The 19,945-nt window shown below is 49.9% G+C and overlaps 1 protein-coding gene across 1 annotated transcript; it reads right to left on the reverse strand.

The window, feature by feature from the left end:
• Positions 1–570: 570 nt before the first annotated feature.
• Positions 571–19,710, reverse strand: AVIL (advillin). Its single transcript, XM_032348802.1, has 20 exons — positions 19,114–19,710; positions 16,889–16,973; positions 15,513–15,587; positions 14,623–14,819; positions 13,090–13,198; positions 12,890–13,000; positions 12,390–12,592; positions 11,724–11,802; positions 11,519–11,617; positions 10,688–10,841; positions 10,478–10,578; positions 9,839–9,976; positions 9,575–9,733; positions 8,381–8,560; positions 6,833–6,978; positions 6,460–6,604; positions 4,884–5,072; positions 4,179–4,247; positions 2,543–2,659; positions 571–1,180 (listed from the first exon to the last, which is right to left on the reverse strand). The coding sequence occupies exons 2-20, from the start codon at positions 16,952–16,954 to the stop codon at positions 1,067–1,069; spliced, it is 2,451 nt and encodes an 816-aa protein (XP_032204693.1). The 5' UTR covers positions 16,955–16,973; positions 19,114–19,710; the 3' UTR covers positions 571–1,066.
• Between the last annotated feature and the right edge of the window lie 235 nt (positions 19,711–19,945).

The following is a 19,945-nucleotide window of genomic DNA, read 5'->3' on the forward strand; positions in this document are numbered from 1 at the left end:
CCGTTGGGCTGCTGCTTCCTTCAGCCAAGACCTATTATGGTAACCCTAAAATGTCGAACCCCATTGATCTTAGTGCTTCTGTACACTAGTACACTAAGTGTACAGTACACTGTACACTTAGTGCTCCTGCACACTTTGTGATGCCCTGGACAGCGCTTCTCTCCTGGTGTGTTCCCCAGTACATTACTTCTGCCACATGGATTCCTTGGGAGTTGTTGACTCAAACTTTGAGCTGTCTGGAAAATGTGGTTCATGTGTTGCTGTCTATGGCGTGCTTTGAAGGCTCTCTGCTGTGGTGTGCACACTGGTTCTGGCCTCGTTACTGAAATTAATAACACATGGCCCTATTTCTCTTTTGGATAATGGGGTAGAGATGGGTGGGGACTGAGGTTTCCTGGACAGCTGTAAGACAGATTTTGGCATTCTTGTGCCAGAAACAGGACTTCACAGTGGTCCAATTACCCAGAGAACTCACTCAGCAGTGCCTCTTGCCTACCCCAGTATGGAGACGTTTCTCCCTGCATCACCAAATAATTACCATAACAGGCAAACCCCAAATACTGAACTACGTTGCTCATACAGATATTTTTATTTGAAAAGTTAAAAATCTCTGGTACATACAGATTTGGGCATTTGGATTTTGCGCTTGGGGTAGATGATAGAAATACCTTCAGTGATTCGTGGGTTAAACAGATTTTGCAAACACCGATCTTAACAATTTAAAACAACCTTATGTCCTTGCCCCATTATTAAACACTTTAAACTTAGCTTTTTTTTTTTCTTTTTCTTTTCTGACTTCTCTGGATTCTTGCAGTTTTGGTGCTTTCTGCTGAGACTTTAGCTGGAAGGCCACAAAAATCAAAAAGTGGGTAGTTAACATTTTAGGTCTATAACGACTACAGAAGCAGCGGTGAGAAAGATGGAGAACATGCTGTGATTTGCAGACCTTACTGTATCTAAATTAAGTAGTTGGCTATTAGGCAGAAATTGGTAGATGAATTCTTTCCTGTTATTGGCTCTTTCTGCTCTCTTCTGTGGTCTTGCAATAGGCATATACCTTCTTGCCTTAGAAAAGCCCCTTTTCTTTCTTCATTTGGAGTTGCTTCCAGCCAGGCAGAGCAGCAAATTGCCCTCTTGTGATGCCAAACACAGAAATAAAATCCTGTTCAGAGAGGTAATTCTAAGAGAGAAAACAGTCTCTAGTTAGGAAGACATGGCACCCATCAATGACAACAGGGTGGGGGAAGGTGGAGCCAAGAGACCATCTTTGAAGGGGGAAGGAGAAGGAATTTTTCAGAAAGGGGGTAATGCACTTAAATTATTCACTGGAGGGTTCTTGGGTTGTGGAGTCCCATTTTGGCCTGAGTAGAAGCTGACCAGATTTGTTGCTCTCGTATCCCACCTGGTACCCGTTTTTTGCCAGAACAACAAGAATTGGGTTATATATGATGAATCCTAGACATCAGGTTTTGGTTGAATGGAGAACTAAATTGAGAGTTGGTTTTCCTTGCCTTGTGCCCTTATCTAACCATTTTTTATTCAGACATTTTTAAATGCATGATCACGTGGATCTTGTTCAGAGCATAAAATTCTCCTAACATTTATTTACTGAAGCTTACTGCATAGTTGCTATCTGAGTAAAATTATTAAGATATGGCTTCTGTTTTCAAGAAAGTTGTAGTCCAGATCCTTAAGACTTGGTTAGCTAAGACACTGTACAAAATCCAGAGATCCTTCCCAAATCAATTCCTTCAAGGGGAAAATTAGTGCATTCATTCAATATCAAAGTGCTAATTCATTTAACCAAAACTTCAAGAGAGCATACTATATGCCAGGCACTGTTTCAGGTGCTGAAAAGCAAAGAACGTGGAGGTAAACAAGACAGAGAAGGTCCTTGCTCTTAAGCAGTGTTAGGGTGGTCAGGGAGGGCTGTCTGGAGGGAGGCAGCTTCGGAGCCAGGACCTGACCTCTGTGATGATCTGTGAGAAGAAGGGTCTCAGGTGGTGTAAAGGCTCAAAGGCTGGGATGGAGCGTGTTTAAGACAAAGGGAGCCCCTGGCTAGAGGGTGGCGAGTAGAGGCCAGTGGTCTGAGATGACATCAGAGAGGTGGGTGCGGGCCAGATTGTGTAGAGCCATAGAGGCCACAGAAAGGATTCTAGATTCTTTTCTGTTTGCAGTGGGAAGCCTTTGGAGGTGTTTTGAACAGAACAGTTTTGTCTGCTTTAAGAGCCTATTGGCTGTTATGCAGGGGGAGAACTGATGGTTGGGACAGGGGTCGAAGCTGCTTGGGGGACTACTGCAGTAGTCTGTGATGGCTGGACAGCAGAGAGACGGGGAGGAATGGACAGAGGCTAGCTGATGGACTGATGTGGGAGGTGAGGAAAAAAGGAGTCCTGGGTTTTTGTCTTGAGCTACTGGGTAGCTCAGATGTCTGTTGAGGGGCCAGCAATGTGCCAGAGCTGTCCTAGGCTATGTGCTGAGACGGGTGCTTCCCTTGTGGAGAGCTCCACTCCCAGTAGACACAATTCCTTTAGCCACTCACCTCCTTTTTGGCAGGGTTCACATCCTCAGGCAGCTCCTGATTTTGATTTTTCAATAGGACTTCCAGAGGGTAATATTTTGGCTCACAATTCAGGGAGAGGGTTGCATTCCTCATGTCCTAGGTAAGATAAGAACGTAGGCAGGATGAAAGACTGTTCAGGGTCTGTGCAGTTCAAGTTCTGTGTGCATAATATTTAACATTTCAGCTGATACCGCTGCCCCCTTTGTGATCATCTTTTAGAGCAATGATTCCCTAAAGCTGGCTGCCTGTCAGAATCCTCTCGGAATCTAAAATATTCAGATTTGGGGGTCAGATCTTGGGAAAGCTAATTCAGTGAGTCTAGGGTAAATCCTGTATAAGCAGTTGGGCTTAACGCTGTGCTTAAATCTCATTTCAGTACTGTGATCACAGACCTTCTTTTGGCCTGGTGTTTAGGCTCTCCCATTTCCAGCCTTTAAATGACTTCAAATAGAAGTCATCCTGTTGTTAAACGCATTTTAAAGATGCTACCTGGCCATTAGCTTTGGAATCTGGAGTTTGTAGAGCACAAAGGATGGAGCCGCAGACGGCTTGGAGCCCACTACAATGCGTTCATCCTAACGCTAAAGAGCTGTTGGCTTCCTGGCCAGAGGCTGCACTTCTTTTCACCATTGGAATAGGGGCAATGGCATGAGTTTTTGTGGACTTCACAGTCAGAAACTGGTAAGCACATCGTTTGGCTTAGAAGCTTCTTTTTTTTTTTTCAATTTTATTTATTTATTTGACAGAGAGAGAGAGAGAGAGATCACAAGTAGGCAGAGAGGTAGGCAAGAGTGAGGGGGAAGCAAGCTCCCCATCGAGCAGAGAACCCAACTTGGGGCTCGATCCCAGGACCCTGAGATCATGACCTGAGCCAAAGGCAGAGGCTTTAACCCACTGAGCCAGCCTGTCACCCCTAGAAGCTTCTTATTTATGAAAAATACTACTAGTCAGTTTAGTCTGTCCTGAATGATGGAACTGAATAATAAAATTAGTTTTTGTAGTTTTTGTTTGTTTGTTTTTTAGCTTAAACAACAAACATTCATTTCTCATAGTTCTGAAGGCTTAGAAGCCCAAGATTAAGGTGTCTGCTTCCTGGCTTGTGGGTGGCATTTTCCCAATGTGTCCTCAAATAGCAGAGAGCAAGACAGCAAGTGCTCATAGCGTTCCCTTTAAGGGCATTAATTCTGCCCTAAAGGCCCCACCTCCTCATACCATCACATTAGGGGTTAGGGGCTCAACATATGAATTTTGGAAGACAAAAATCATTCAGTCCATAATAACAGGTGATTCCTAGGTTATAATTATTTATATCTATGTTTAAATATATATATGATACATAACTATTTATATTTATGTTTATATATGTATATGATAGATATATATTTTTAAGCAGCAAGTCTGTTCTAAATTCTGGAAGGCAGTAAAATGAGGAATTTGGCTTTGAGGCCTGCTTTGCTATTGATTAAAACGACCTCAAATCCGAATAGCCCACTAAAGTGATACTAAGGAGGACACGATAGGGTTTCGCCTGTGCTGTGTCTGTAGCGTTTACAGTTTCTCCCTGGCTCCAGCTGCCTGTGTGACTTGCTTCTGTCCAAGAGCAAATGCAACTCACAGCAGTGATTCTCGTGATAGCAGCAGCATCTCCCAGCTCTTCTTTTAACTGTTCATAGGATTTTCCTGCCTGAAACAAGAGACAAGACAAGACGAGGTGCTGCTTTCAGGGGGAGGGACATCTCGGGCCTCGTCTACCCTTGAGGAAAGCAAAGTAGCTGGGGAATCAGAAGACATTGCAGAGCTAAGCAGAAAAGAAATACCCCTTTCTGGGTCCACACCAGGTCAGGTCCTTCAACCTGATCTGCATTCTTTGCTGGTGTTCCCTAATCCTCCATACAAGACCGAAGAAGACAGAGCAGTTGAATAGGAATCAGAAAACCTGGCTTCTTCCTAATAGTGACTTTGGACAAATCCCCTTTCCTTTAAGCTTCCACCTTTTTAACATGGGAAGCAATGTTTGCCCCAGCTGTCAGGGTGGTTGTAAAGCTCAGAAAGGAGATGTGTGTGGATAAACTCTCTCAAGCTTTGGTTACTTCCGCACATGGCTTAGTCCTGAGACAAGCTGGGAATTCTCTAACTGGACCTAGTGCCGTGGTGGGCAGAAAAGAGAAGGAAAAGTATAAATCAAGGGAGTGGAGAAGGGTGGGGGAAATGTGGCCCTGGATTTATTCAGCCTTTGAGGAGGTACCCCGCCTTCCCACTGAGCTATCCGTGCTGAGCTCCCGGGCAGTAGGGAAGTCTCCCCCATTCTCTCTGTTCTTACGCTCCAAACATGAGGGTCCCAGGCCAAGAACCAGCCTGTGAAGATGGGAGGCTCAAAACCCTGTTTGATGATCAGGATCGGTGTGTCGGCATCCCGGCCGCTGGGGTGAGTATGCAGGTACTCCTGGGCCGTGGCAAGGGCTTTCTCCTTCTCTGTGGCATTGGCCTCAGCCCCAATCCACAGGAACACCTGTTGTGGTAGAGGAGGCGTCTTAATGGGCTTTTAGCAAGGACTAAGTACTAAGTGCCCTTCCTTTCCCTGCTCAGTGAACCACAGCCTCAGAGAACTTTCCCAGCCTCGTTTGTTCAGCAGAGAAAGGTTTTTCCCAGAATCAGCTTGGTGTTCATGATGTTCATTAAACATGTATCTCCTAAATCTACACGTCCAGTCCTGAGCTCTCGTTGAACTTCAGCTTCCTGAACTCAGCTTCTTGCAAGATACCACCTCCCCCCACTACTGGCTGTCTCTAGGAAGTTCAAACAGAACCCCCAAATGTAGCTCTTCTTTTCTAGACTTGTGTCTGTGTCATCCATTCTTGGTCCGTGCTATCCACCCAGTCACGGAGGGCAGTAACCGGGAGCTATCCTCGATGCCGCTGTACTCAGTGAGTCACCAGGCTAGCTGTTTCCCTCCTATACATTTGTCAATGTATCACCATTCCCTCCATCCTGGCCTCACTGCCCCTGTGCAGCCCGAGGTGGCCCTTATTCCTCTTACTCGACTGTCACGGTGCTCTCCTGACTGGCCTCCCAGTACATATTCTTCTGTCATTTCCCCCCGTCCCTCCTCTCCCACACTTTGCAGGGTGATCTGTCGAAAGCACAGGGACCGTGTCATTCACCTGCTTTCCATAGCTTGCCACGATAAAATTCAAACTTGACATGGTAGGTAAGGCTTATACGTACTTCTTAGCTTCATTTCGAACTCTTTTACTCTATCTTATGGTCTGATGATATTGTCGGTAGTTCCTGAATACTAGTCTATTCCATGCCTTGCTTTTTACTTGTGCGATTTCCTTTGCCCAGGATGCTCTCTCTACCTGATTAATGCCCACTTGTCCTTTGAGATTCAGCCTGGAAGCCATCTCCTCCAGGAACTCTTCTCTGAACCCCTAAACTATGTTGAGTGCCCCTAATTTGTGCTCCCATGGCACCATACTTCCATCATAGCAAAATGAGATTTTTCTGTCCAGCTCCTCCATCAGCCTGTCGACTCTGAGAGCACGGCCCCTTCACCTTGGTGACCCTACCCACGGTCACTGGAGCACGAAGGAGGTGCTGAGTATGTTTGCTGAGCTGAGCTGAGGAAAATAGGGTGTTAGGGAGCAATTGCCTTGGAGATCTCCCCTTTAGGCCCCTATATTCCCTAAGAGGCCCATCGCTGAGTGTGGAGCCTGTCGCTGTCTCTTCTAAGAAAAAGAAGTCATGATGAGAAGATGGACTGATTTCCCCAGGGTGGTCAGTTTCAAACAACACTCTGTTCTCCCTATCCCTGGCAAAAAGTGGGCTCTTCCTTCGGTCACCACTGACGGATGTTTGGTTTGTCACTTGTTCCAAGCTCTCTGGCTGTGTCTTACCTGGTCCCAGGTATCCAGGAGCATCACATCACCTGGGTTCAGGTCATCCTGGGTGAAGTCTGTGATCTCCGTGACAACGAACCTCCCAGTCTTATTGGAACATTCAAAGAGACGAGGCTGCACGTCCAGGATTTCCTGCTGTAGTCTGCAATACAGTCTGTTTAGAGGAACTGAGCTACTGAGAAATCATGTGTTTCTTTAAAATTTAAATTCTAGTTAGTTGACACACACTTCAGTATTGGTTTCAGGGGTAGCGTTCGGTGGTTCACCCAGAAGTCAGGATTTTCAAACTCTAAGGCATCCTAGAGTTTGTGCAGCTCACAAACCCGGGCGGCAGGGGGAGCCCGTAGGAGGTGACCCTGCGTTTCCATACCTTTTGTCGTTAGCATATGCAGTTTTCCCTCCCAGCAGGTCCCAGAACTCAGGCGGCTCCTGGCCCTCGGCCACAGCGTCCTCGGTGCGCTCGCAGAGAAGGCTGGCCAGCTCCTTGGCCATTGCCCGCTCATCTCCACTAGACCCCTGAGAGTGGGATGAGGAGAGCACACGTGTTAGTCGCACACAGACACATTGATGTTGGGGAGGGAGGACCCTGAGTGTACTTGGATCAGCTACCAGGCCACAGTGGCTCAGGATAGGGAGCTGGGTTTGGTCTAGTGCTGGGAAAGGAGCGATAGGGAGAGGAAAAGAGCTTGGTGGCAAAGAACAGGACTGGACTCTGAAACCCACAGTGGATGTTGGTCAGAGGCCCCTTTGTTTCACCTTCGGTTGGAATCTCAGCACCTCCTTTTGACTTTTTTTTTTAAGAGAAAAAATTTAAATTTATTCTTTAAGTTACATTAAAAATAATTCACTCTTGTTGGTATACGGTTCTACGAGTCTTGACCAACACAGAGAATCACATTATCGCCATCAAAATGCAGCTAGAGAACATTGCCTCAGCCCTGCCAAAATTCCCTCAGGCTACTCCCCCTTTGTCTTCAGACCCTCCCCAAATCCTTAACCTCTGGCAACCACCAATCTGTTCTCCATCACTGCAGTCTGCGTTTTCTGGAATGCTATAATTGGAATCATACACTAGATAGCCTCTGAGTTTGGCTTCCTTCACTTAGCAGAGGACATTTGAGATTCACCCTTGTGAGGATCAACAGCTCTTTTCTTTGTGTTGTTGAGTAGTAGCCTACCACAGCAATATACCACTGTTTTGTTCATTCTTCATTTGGATTGCTTCCAATTTTGGGTCATGATGAATAAAGGTGCCATGTATATCTGTGTGAAGGTAGATTTTTCTTTCTCATGGGTAAATAAATGCTTAAGCATGGATTGCTGGATCATAGGTGTGTGTTTTATAAGAAACCATCAAATCGTTTTCCAAAGGCTGGATCTGCGTTCCTACCAGCAATGCCCACGAGTCCCAGCCTCCTCACCTGCACTTGATATTGTCAATTTTTTTTTTTTTAGACATTCTGCTAGGCATATGACAGCATCTCTGTGGTTTTCACTAGCATTGACCTGATGACTATGGTGCAGAGCATTTTCCCTGTCCAGTTCTCTTTTGTAAGACAATTTTGGTAAAACAATTCTGGTGTTTAGTGCAGATGCACTCTGAGTGGAAAAAAACCACATTTTTAGTGTTTGTGTTCGATGTTAATGCCTGTCCCATTATAATCCAGCAAACTGGTGTGGAAGATTGACTTATCCAGCCTCCCTCTGTGTAGAAGTTTACGGAGCACCTCCTGGGCATGAGCAATGCTGTCAGGGAGTTTCTAATCCTGGGGAACGCTGGCAGATCCTTTAGGAAAAGACTCATCTTCTTGAGGACTGCTCCAGCCTGCCCTTAGTTCCTTCACCCTTGCTGACAGGGAGGTGGGCATAGGGCCGGTCTCCAGTGGACTGATGTGTCCCCTAGGCCCAGCTGTCTTACCTTGCCATACCACAGGTAGTGCTCTGCCTGGGTCTGTAGCAGAAAGACATCATTGGAGTTTAGGGAGGAGGCAAAGGCTGGAACCTCTACAGCTTTGGTGTTAGATTTGTCATTTCCTTGAATCTGGAAGAGCCTGACTGGTGGATCAGGCTCAGCATTTCCTTTTCTGGAAGTCCCACCCTAGAGAGAAGGAGAAAAGCCAAATCTTGTTCTAAGGGGCACCGTGTGTACAGAGCACTGGGCTAGACATTGTAGAGATTATGGATGAATTTAACCCTGCCTTTGACCTTGGGGAGCTCCCATGCCAACAGGGAGAGGTCAGGTGAGCTGGAATTATGGTACCAATAATATTAACTCTCATTCTGAGACTTTTATTGTATACTAGACTCTGTGGCTGGTGCCTTACCCATATCATTTTGTGGAACCTCATAATAACTGTGAAATAGGTATTTATCTTTAAAGATTTATTTATTTATTTGAGAGAGAGAGCAGGAAAGATAGTGCATGTGCTCCTGACCATGAGGAGGGGCAGAGGGAAAGAGAGAGAATTCCAAGCAGATTCCCTGATGAGTGTGGAGCCTGATGTGGGGCTCAGTCTCCCAGGACCAAGATCAAGATCTGAGCTGAAATCGAGAGTCAGACCCCTTAACTGACTGAGCCACCCAGGCACCCCTGAAGTAAGTGTTTTTTATCCTATGGTACAGATGGGAAAACTGAGGCTTTGCAACCTGGTAAATAAATGACAAGACTAGGACTTACCCACAGGCTGTGTGATACCAAGCATATGACATTACATATTCCTGGTATTGCTTCCGCAAGGGGCTCCATGGAAGAACTGGGACTTGAATTTAAAGGGGGCACATCCAGGGGCAGGGTTGGACAGGGCTGTGGCACACGTGAGGACTAATGGGGAGATCCCCTTCACTAGGGTGGGGAGTGTGCGTTAGGGCTCTGAGAGTAACACACCTGCATGGGTAATACGGGTCAGACTGTGAAAGACTTGAACGTTAACTAGGCAGATTTTGAACTTGAAGCCCTGGGCAGCTGGGATTCCCGGGAATGTCTCAGAGAGGTTAACCTTCTCGTCTGTGTCTATCCCTGGCCCTGGTCTCCGTCCCTCCTCTCCTATACGCAGACTGACTTACTCATCTGAGTATTTCTGCTCCTGGCATCACTTTATCTGAGGGGTCTCACCTCAAAGATAACCAGCTTCCCTTTGAAGATGGCCATGAAGTGGCGGGGCTCCTTCCCCATGGCAACTCGGACCTGCACAGGCGCCCCATCGAACTGCTGATCCACTTCCACTGCCTGGTATGCTGAGGCCGTCACCTCATCCTTTGAGGCGTGGCGGCCCTGCAGGGGTGAGAGGGGAGTAGTGGGTCCCGGCTACCCCTTGCCCCTGCCTGGTGCCCGGAGGAAGCATGGAGATCCCAAGTTCAGAGCCTGCATCAGGCCTACCTGCCAGATATACAGGATGTAGTGTGGCTTCCCATGAATCTCGTACGTGTAGAGAACCAGATAGCAGTCTCCTCCATAAAAAAAGCCGTACCACTGATGCTCCACAGGGACCAGCTCCAGGTTTTCAATCCTCCAGACCTGGACACAGAAGAAGACACAATTTCCCAGAGATGGGGTCCCTATTTGAAGAGATGGCTGCCCGAAGGGAATGGGAATCCAGGCGGGTGAGGCCCTAACATCCACCCACAGCACAGCTTCCCCCTCTGGTTCTTCTTTCCCAGTTGTGAGGGCTTTTCCCGTTTGCAGTTTGCATGATTTGAATCCTGAGGAGAACTGGGTCATTCCAGCTCAGTTGCATCCCTGCCGTGGCTCTGAGGTAATTTGACTGTTTCTGCCAGTGGAGTCATTGATAGCCTGCGGTGGCAGGGGGAGGGGGGGGGCGGGTGGCAGCCTCTCACTTCCCTGAGGGGTTGTGGGAAAGCGTGGCAGACTGTGGCCACCCCTGAGAGAGGACTCCTGAGTTCCCAGAGGTGAAACCGAAAGCAAAGCGGAGCAGAGTCACCGGCTCCTCTGGCCTCTCCAGCAACACGGCTAGGAGGGCCGCAGCTGCCCGCCCTGAGATGCGCATCCCTGACTTACCTCAACTTTCCCGTTGCCATCGTCCACCATTCTTTCCTGGGCTGCGACCTCGGGCTTGGTGTGCAGCAAAGTCACATCAAATTTATCCTGGAAAACTTTCGCTGCAGAGGAGGGGTTGGGAGAAGCCAGGTGAGTGAAGAGCGTCTGTGCCTGCCTTTCTAGAAAGTCCCTGCCGTGGGAAGGCCACCAGGGGAGCAGTCTCAGTCTCACCGATTTTACCGACACCAAAAGTTTTCCCCAGGCCCACGGTCTGGTCCTTCCCTGACCACTTCTGGAACAGCTGCTTGAACATGGCCGACTCAGCACCGTCGTTGATCGTCTCCACGTTGGTGCTGCTGGGGTAGCCCTTCATCTGGATGAAGTGCTGAAGACACCCCCCACACCCCGAAAGGCAGGTCAGTCAGGGAAGGCACTGGGTTCTTTGCTTGTCTGGTGACTCGCCCCTTGGAAGCCAGTTGGTGGGACTGCCCCCTTGTGGGAGCCAGAGTCAGATGCTAACTCACTCATGTCTAGGCACCAAGTTATCTGCCTCAGGGAAAGGACTGAGGGGAACATTTGCCTATCTCTGGCTTGGCCTGTCATGATTATTATTATTATTATTTTTTGCAAGATCCTCTATACTGTGTTCCTGCCGCCCTCATGCACTCCATTGATTCTGTGCCACATCCATTTGTTCATTTATTGTTGTGTAAGTGCATCCTGCTGGGTTCACCTGCGTAGGTCTGGACAGTGTCCTGGGCCCCTTGAGGACAGGGCTGTTGCCCATGAGGTGATATCCCCTTCGATAGCAGCAGCCATGTCTACTGAGCAGGTGTAGGTGCCGGGTACCATTCTAAGTGCCCCACAAACGTTACTGACCCCTCAGAACAACCCAGGAGTTGTCTCTCAAACCTGGATTTATCCCCAGGTTGTGGATCTGACTGAAGTCTGTGTATGTAATGGTGAGGTTGTAAGCCCAAGTGCCTCGTCTGGCTCTCTGAACTCATATGATATGGTCCTGACAGAATTCTGTGGACATATCGCACAGCTTGTAGCTCCTACCAGGGCTTTAGACATGGCTGTCTGTTTCTCGGTCTTTGTGGCTCCTCTTCCCTTCCACACATAGATCTTGGTTCCACATTGGTCTAAGATGTAGCAGTCCTGAAGTGGGCAGGGGTAGAGGTGGTTACAGCCAATCAGGACCGTAAGGAAGATCTCTGAAGCCAGGTCTGGCTGCAGAAGCCGCACCCACCCACACTCTACTCACGTCATGGTTCAGTAAGTCCTGGACCAGTGGCCTTGTTGCTACCTCTGTGACCGCCAGCTGCCCAGCAGAGTCCGAGACACTGGAAAAGAGGAGAAATTAGCCTGTGCCTTCTTTTCTGCAAAGCGTCTTGCAGTCAATTTGGTATTTTGTTGGCTTCATTTCAGTAGTTTCTGGATGAAGTTTGACTTCTTATGACAGGCATGGCTTGAATGCAGACAGGAGTGTGATGGATTCTGTTCTTGGGAGGACACTTGGGTGCATCTCTCTCCCGAACATGATCTCCTCCACATCCCTGGGCATGGATAGACCCAAGTAAAGGAAGAGTGTCCTCAAGAGACCATGAAGGGTTGCTGACAAGAACAGGAGATAGCTGCCTCCTTGAGTAGGGAACACTGAGCTTCTTCTGAAAGCCGCATTTGAAAAGGATTAAAGGAAAACCAGATGCCTGGGGATACCTGGGTAGCTCAGTCTGCTTTCGGCTCTGCTTGGGTCAGGATCTCAGGGTTCTGGGATCAAGCCACCTCCCTGCGTGTGTGTGCATGCATGCTCTCTCTCTCAAATAAATACATAAAATCTTAAGATAAAGCCAGATGCCTGTACCCAAAGTGAGGAGCCAAAGCACCCGCTACCCCAGCTTCCAGCCAGCAGCCAGGTTTAGTTACTCACTGATACAACATGATGTTTGATTTCTGCTGCTGATCTATGATCTCATCAGGCACGGCAGGCTTAATAACAGAGCGCCGGCCGAGGGTGTCCTGAAGGACCTTCATCAGCTCCGGACTGGCTGCCTCCTTGTCTCCCTCGATCACACCTATCTCAGCACGGCCCCCTCGTTCCCTGTCGCGGATATCCTTTGCCAGAAGCATAGCCTGTCAAAGAAGCCCAAGGAAGCACTCAGTCCCCCTGGGTACCCTCTGACACTTGCTGGCTTTGTCGGGGAGTGACCTGGGTCCCAGACACAGGAGTTATTCTGTCGCTTAAGACCCCGGGGTGAGTCACAGACTTAGGCACTTGGCCTGTCTCTAAAAAAGATTCTGCTCCAAGGCAGGGGTCTGTCTTCTCATGGGAGTCAGCAAGGAAGGATGACGGAAGAGGCAACTGAGAGAGTGCACGCCCCATGAGTGGGCCTGAGGGAGAGAAGGTGGCGAGACTGGGAAGAACAGTACCTTGAGTCGCTCTCCGCTGTTGCTCTCTGGGCCATTCCACTGGATGATGACCTTTCCAAGGTCTAGCAAGAAGACATCACCTTGGTTAAAACTGTCCCAGCTCATGTCCACCTGCGGACAAGGAGACATCATTCAGGAGGAATTCTGAAGTACCTGGTGGGGAGGCTCCCAGCATAGGACCGACAGTGGGCAGGGCTTACCTCCGTGGCCCTGATGTTTCTTTTCCCCTTCACATGTAAGAGCCGCTTCACATCATAGGTGTTAATCTCCACATGCTTCATCCCAGAGGACACACCCCCCTTCTTGTAGCTGAGGGGATATCCAGATAACCCCCAGTTACTTAGGTGCTAGGGACTGGGGAGACTGGTTAGATAGACATAGCCTCTGCCCTTGGGGCAGCAGTAAATAAGCAAGGGAAACAGAGAAGGTGGTAACTGCCACCCCAGAAGGAGACTCCATGACAGCCTTTTTGACAGAGTGGTCTGGGCAGTCCTCTCCAGAGGACTGACATTCAAGCTAACATATTAGGAGGACTAGTGTTCCAGCACTACAGGGTGAGGACCCCGTAGCATGGGCTTCGTTGGTTCTAGCAACTGTCTGAATCTCAGCATGGGACAAAGAGGGGGCACAGGGAAGCAGTCATGACACTATGGCCTAAAGACAAACCTGCTTGGGGAGTCTGATCTCCTGGCCCCCAAGTTTCCCCCAACCCCCGCATCCATCCCAAATGCCCTGCACCTGCAGGACGAGCAGAAATCCAGTGGGACATTGGTCTGTGAGCTCTCTGGTGACTCATGGGGCATGCTGTGCCCAGCAGGTCCTCAGTCAGTAAGACTGCCAACCGGCAAGAAGCGCCCCGGACCAGCCTCAGATCTCTCGAGCTCCTTGGAATTCCTTTTTGTTTTCAATCTCACGTGCAAAGTTTGGAGTTAAACCCCTCAGTTTGTGGAACATTATCACTGTCCTTTCCAAGACCCCTCTCCTGTTGTCAGTATTTATGCATTCCCTCTTCTCTGCGTATACTCTGCCATTCCCCCCCCCCCCCCCCGCCACAGACACCCCCTCCAACCATAGGACAACTGCCTTTTTATTTTCATTCGCATAAATGTTTCCTGTTGTTTTGTGGGTGTGTATTTTTTTTAAAACAGAAGTTGGCACTGTTCTATATTTCAGGCCCGTTTCTTACTTTGGTCACTAAGTACCATGTTTTTAAGGGCTGTCCACTACTCAGCAGGGCATCTGCTTCACGGCCTCCCTTTGCTGCCTGGACCCATGCAGTACTTTTCCCCGTCCTGTCTCCCCGTGAGGGGGCCTTAGGGCTTCACACGACCAGTCCTGACACCGCTGTGAACATTCTGGCTCATGAGCCCTTGTGGAGCTGGGTGCATGAGAGGTCCCCTGAGTTATACACCCTGGAGGGTGTATAACTGGAGGGGGACTGGCTTCAGTGACAGCAGACTGCCCTACAGCAGGCCGTGATCATCCTCCACCCCTCCACCCACCTCAGGCCGCCCCCCACCCCTGCCGCCCTGAGGGGCACTCAGGCTCCTCTTTCCCCACAGCCTTGCCGCTGCTGGCCTCTGCCCTGCCCTCTAGTCTGCCCTGCTCTGATCTAGGTGAAGTGATAGCTTTATTTCAATCTGTGTTTCTCTGATTCTTCGTATACCTTAGCCTTTTTGGTTTCCTCTTTAGTCAACTGCCATTTATGTCCGGGCTCTGATGGAACTACTCACATGATGCCCTGCTTGAAGTAGCCATGGAAGGTGTCAGACTCATGGTACTGGACCTCTCGGTGCTGCACGGGGCTGCCCCCCAGGTAGTCATCCAGCTGCGTGGTATAGATGGCTGCGCAGGCCTGCTCGTCCTGGGAGGAGTCCTTCCCGATCCAGAAGTGGATGTCCTGGGACAGGAGGCTGCCCACCCTCCGTGTCTGGGGTGTCCAGAGAGATGAGGTCAGGAGCCAGCTCACCTAGCCCCTGCTCTGCTGCTGGCCCCCAGGCGTGGGAAGAACACGGCCATGGTGGCTCGTGGCCCACCGCAGGCAGGCTCTGGGTCTCTCTCCCTCTCTGCAGCACTTCTGTCCAGACCTGGTATGTGGCTCAAGCTCTGGCAGGGGCCCAGATGTCCTCCCACATTTGGCGAGAGTTGACAGCTTACTGTTCTCCGACTACATGGAGACCCATGGGCATCTTTTCCAAGCTGAGCCACAGACAGGCCTTGCTGGCCCTTCACGCCCTGCACTGCCGTGCTGACAGAGCCGAGCTGTCCCTCTGCCTGGCTCTGCCGGCACCGTTCCTGGGTGATACTGTTCCCTCTACTAGAATGAGCATTTGGAGGCGTGGCCTTGGATTTACCTGGTGGGCCTCCATACCACGTTACCGTGGGGGCTGGGCCCCGGGAGGGAGAGGTGCCGCTTGCCCAGTCCTCCCTGAGGTTTAGACCAAGGGCCCCATGCCCTAAGAATGGCCTTTGATAGTCAAAATAGGGGCTTGTTCTGTACGACACCGAGGGAGAGTCAAGAGCGATACCAGGAAACGGATTAGCACCAGCAACAGGCCTCGGTGGAACCCAGGAATGGCTCTCAGGGGAGAAGCTCATGGGAACCAGGGGTGGGGGGGCTCACCGAGAGGATGACGTAGCAGTCCCCCTCATAGAAGTTGCCATGGGCGCTCAGGGGTACTAGCGCCAGCTCCAGTTTCTGGAAGGACAAGGGCTGTGATAGTCCACTGCCCACCCCCCAGCCTCCATCATTTGGCACAGGTGGCTGGGGAGAGGTAGGGAAGATGTCCCTGCTGATCCTATGGGGCATGGTGGCCAGCCACAGGATTAGTGGGCCCACCCCTCTAGCTTCTGCTGAGCTCGGCCTGCGTGGCCCCAGGGCTGAATCTGGGTCCCTGTCTTCACCCTACCCCCCTCCCCACCACCTGCTTGCTCTCACTATACTGGGAGAAGCCTTGTGAGCTCCTCCAGCCCTTTGCAGGGAGAAGAGCTTTGTCAAATCCCACTCTGAGCAGCGCACCAGTGTCTCCAACACAGTTCTCCAACCCTGACCTCCCAGAGCCGGGCAAGGGTTATGGCTGTAAATGGAACGTGGGAGTTCTGGGGGGCTAGGAGAGGTGAGTGCCAGCGGTGTGTGGGGCTCCATGCCCAGCATTCTGCATTGGAGTCTGGGGGTGAGGACTTGATGCGTCCCTTGCGCATATGGCTTGTCTCAGGAGAGCCATTCACATGGCCTCAGGGATTTCTGTAGTCATACTTGCTTATGTATATTCTACACGTGTGTTAAATGTAACAATGTTAAATATACCATAAGTAACTTTTAGTTCCTATTTTGAAATAAACAGGGAGCCTTAAGGGCTCTGGGTTTTAGGCAGCCACCCATCCCTGGCCTCAGAGCAAAGAGGAGGGGTGCGGGGAGAGGGGTTTCTTACATCTGACAGCTGGAGTTGCCCAGGCTAGGGCTGTTCCCAGCTAGATTGCTGGGAACTCGAGGTCAGCAGGAGGAGCTCAAGCCCAGGTGGGGGAAGCGATGAGTGGCACCCTGATCTATGCAGTAACCTCCATGCCCCCCCCCCCCCACTAACACTTGGCAGGAGCCAGGGTACCCTGTGAAAGACAGGTTTTCCCTTTTTTGGACAGAAACAGCCAGGAGTCTTCGGTCTCCTGGGTGGGCCCAGGCCCCACCCATTTCTCTAGGGCATTTACTGGAAGTGCAGACTCACTCACTGAGCAGATGGCAGGATAAAGGGCAAGCTTCATTTTGCTTGGAGCCCTGCTTTCCAGGGCTAAAAGCATTTCCTCCACCTGTCACCACCTGCTTCAAGTACCCAGGAGGGGTCAAGGATAGGAAAAGTTGACTCTGATGTTGCTCCGTTGCTGTTTCCAAAGGCAGGAGACTGAGGGAGTACCAGGGCTGTCGTTTAGCAGACTGGGGTGACCAGAGACCACCCCCACCCAGATCCTGTGTGAGCAGGAAAGTGTGACTGCAGCCCAGCTCACCTCTATTCTCCAGGTGATGATCCCAGGCTCGTTGCCCACAGCCCTGAAGGCGCTGCTCAGAGACATGGCGCGCGTCTTTCCAGGACTGCAACATCACAGAGTGAGGGGCGGGAGATGATGCCTCTTGCATCAGGCATCCCTCCAGCTTTTCCCCTAAGTCATTTCCTAGTCTCTTGTCAGTCATCCTGCCACATCCTTGTGGGACACCCTGCACCATTTCATGGCAGTGGGGGAAATGACTTGTCCAAGTTCCCACAGTAAGTCTGACTGCACTGGGGGGCGCTCCTCCCAGAAAGAAGGTCGGCTTCTCCCTTGCCACTTCCGTTGTCAAGAGCTCTGGTAAAAGCCATGGTTATCTACTGTGCGAGTTCACTTTATGTTACGTCATTTAATTCTTATAAACTGAGTAGATTTTCAGCTTACATCATAGGCTAGTTGAGGTTTGGAGAGGTTAAATAATTTGCCTGACGTCACACACTAGAGTGAAATCTGTATCTGGCCCTAAAACCTGCGCTTTTAGTCACTTTGAAGTTGTGTAACCCTTCCTAAACTTGTCTGCCTGCAGTAGCACGCGGGAAGAAAAGCTTGTATCAGGGTATCTCCAAGCGGGGCTGCCTTCTCTCATTCGTCCAGTCCAGCTCTGCCCAGGGTCTTCACTTACCAGGTCTGCTGTCAACTCTTTGATTTCCTCTTTAGGCTTTTACTTTCCAGACTTTCTCTTTTAAGGAAACTGTCCTAAAAGTCAAATAGCCCATCTTGCTTTTGTCCTCTGACAAATATATTCCCTGTGCCTCGCAGAAGAGGGAAAGTAACATGGCTGAGTGGGGTGTGGGACCGAGTTTGGGGCACCCCCTAGGTCCCCTCCCACATAGACCTGCAGGAGCTGGTGGTGGCCATGGCCGCCCACAAGGCAGGGTGGGGAGAGGGAGGAAGTGGAGAGAAGTGCGGGAGGATGGGGCACCATCTGTGTTCAAGGCGTGTCTAGGCTTAGCAAGGACTTCTACGCATTCATGCTCACGGAGCGGCTTTGTATCATCAAAATGCCTGCCTGGTTCTTGCTCTCAAGGAGCTTGCATTCCGGTAATACCTATAACTGATGAAGGCTCTCAAGAGGCATAGGAAAAAAGATGTGCTTAGTGGATTTACATAAAGTAAATAAGCAAACACAAAACCCAAAACACAACCCACCCAGAAAGGGCTGCACCGAGTTTTGCTATCCAGAGGCATAAAGCGCTTTTAAGAGGAGCCTGTCTGGCCATTGATCCTTGAGCCCTGGTGGATGAAGTCAGTTCTGGAGAGTTTGTGCCATTATCTAGCATGGACTTTGGCAAAACACAAAAAACCAGACTCCCTTTGTGTTCCACCATAACAAGACTAAAGCAGGGCAGTGACTCCGGAGCAGCCAATGTTTGAGGATTTAATTTGATAACTTGTGCTGCCCCACCCTCCCCTGTGCAGCTCCCAACTGCCAGGAAATATTTGTTCAGGTTTTCCTCAGACCCTAGATTTCATTCATTAAAGGCAAATGCTGTGACCCAACCAGGGGAAGGGGACAAGGGCCAATGAATTCATTTATTAAAAATGAGAAGTTTCAACCTGGTTAAAAACCCAACCGGCTGGCATTAATGAGGGCTGTGACTCTCCGAGGCCAAAAGCAGTCCCATTTCCCTGCAGGGACTGGACTTAAGTGATGGATCGGAAAGGACACGCTCAAAGGCGGCACTTCCTGCCTCAGTGGAACACTGGAAAATGTGACTCCATTTGTGACATCGAAGTCCCCCAAAGCTGTTTCTCTCTCCCTCTTCCCCAAGTCCTTATTTAATTCCCCGGCACTCCAGAAACCTTTGGGGTGGGGTGGGGTTCTGAAATCCCAGGCTAAATAAAAGCCAGTGGCCCTCAATTCTTATAGACAGCTCTGCGAATGGACCCCAAGCAGAGGAAGCTGGTTCTATCTTACCCCACACCATCTTTCTGAGCTAGGTGAATGGGGCCGTCTCCTTATTTCCCAGCTTTTGAAAAAGTGCCCTATCTGCTCAGTGGTTTCTAAAAAGGGCCTTAAATGCTCAGCAGGAAGTCTGCAAAACTAGTTACAAACTCCTGGTTTAATCTTTTAAAAGTATCATCCAAGAAGACAAAGGCACAGAAATTTCAACCTCCTCTTCCTTCCTTCCTCCTTCAGTAGGATTGCTCTACTGATGCACACCCATCCACCAAGCCCACGGTACCTTGTCTTCGCTCCCGCAGGGCCTTTCGAGTTGTTTTCCAGCGAGCAGCAGCGGCTACCAGAGAACCACCCCAAGTCGGGAGGCGCCAGGTCCCGCTGCCTTAGCTTAGTAATGGCTGCACAGACACGGGGTTATATTTGCTTGTGTTTGCATCTTAACCTCATTTTCCCAGTCCTGGCCAATCACAGCCAACCTAGCCCTGGGCTTGACTTATTCAAACCAGAGGGGAAGCTTTATCTACTATCCAAAACAACAGAAACAAGAAGAGCGAACCTTTAAAGGCTTTTCTCTTTTGACTCCAGCTCCACGCCCTGATCTAATTGATTTTTTTTAAAAGTGCATAGCCCATCAATAATGCAGGAAAGAGGGTGGGAGGATAGGAAATTTGCCATATTATAGCTATGGATGCATTATGCTGATGACAGGAGGCAGAGGCTGGAGCTGCCCCTAAGTGCCTGGGATGTCTAGGCCAGCAAGTGCCTCCTTGAGAAGCTTCTGGGCATTTTTCAGAGGAGGGAAGTCTAGGAGAGTGGCCAGGATTGTGTCATCCTGTTTTGCTCCTGAGGGTTTCCTTGGGGTCCATACAGCAGTCCTGTCAAAATCTGAGTGTCTACTATGTGCCAAGATCCCTGATGGGCTCTCAGTTCTGGGGATCCCGGTTTGGGAGAATGAAGTCTCTCAGGGCTTCTGGTTCATCCCCCAGAAGTCAATAGGACACCAAATGTATGCTTATTAAGCACCTGGATGGCAAAGGAATTGGTTCCAAACGAGGGCGAGACAGAGTCCAACTTCTGTAACCTTGAGCAGAGCAGCACTGAGGTGCTGAGTGTGT

Source organism: Mustela erminea, chromosome 6 (genome assembly GCF_009829155.1).
Source record: "Mustela erminea isolate mMusErm1 chromosome 6, mMusErm1.Pri, whole genome shotgun sequence".
Taxonomy (NCBI): domain Eukaryota; kingdom Metazoa; phylum Chordata; class Mammalia; order Carnivora; family Mustelidae; genus Mustela; species Mustela erminea.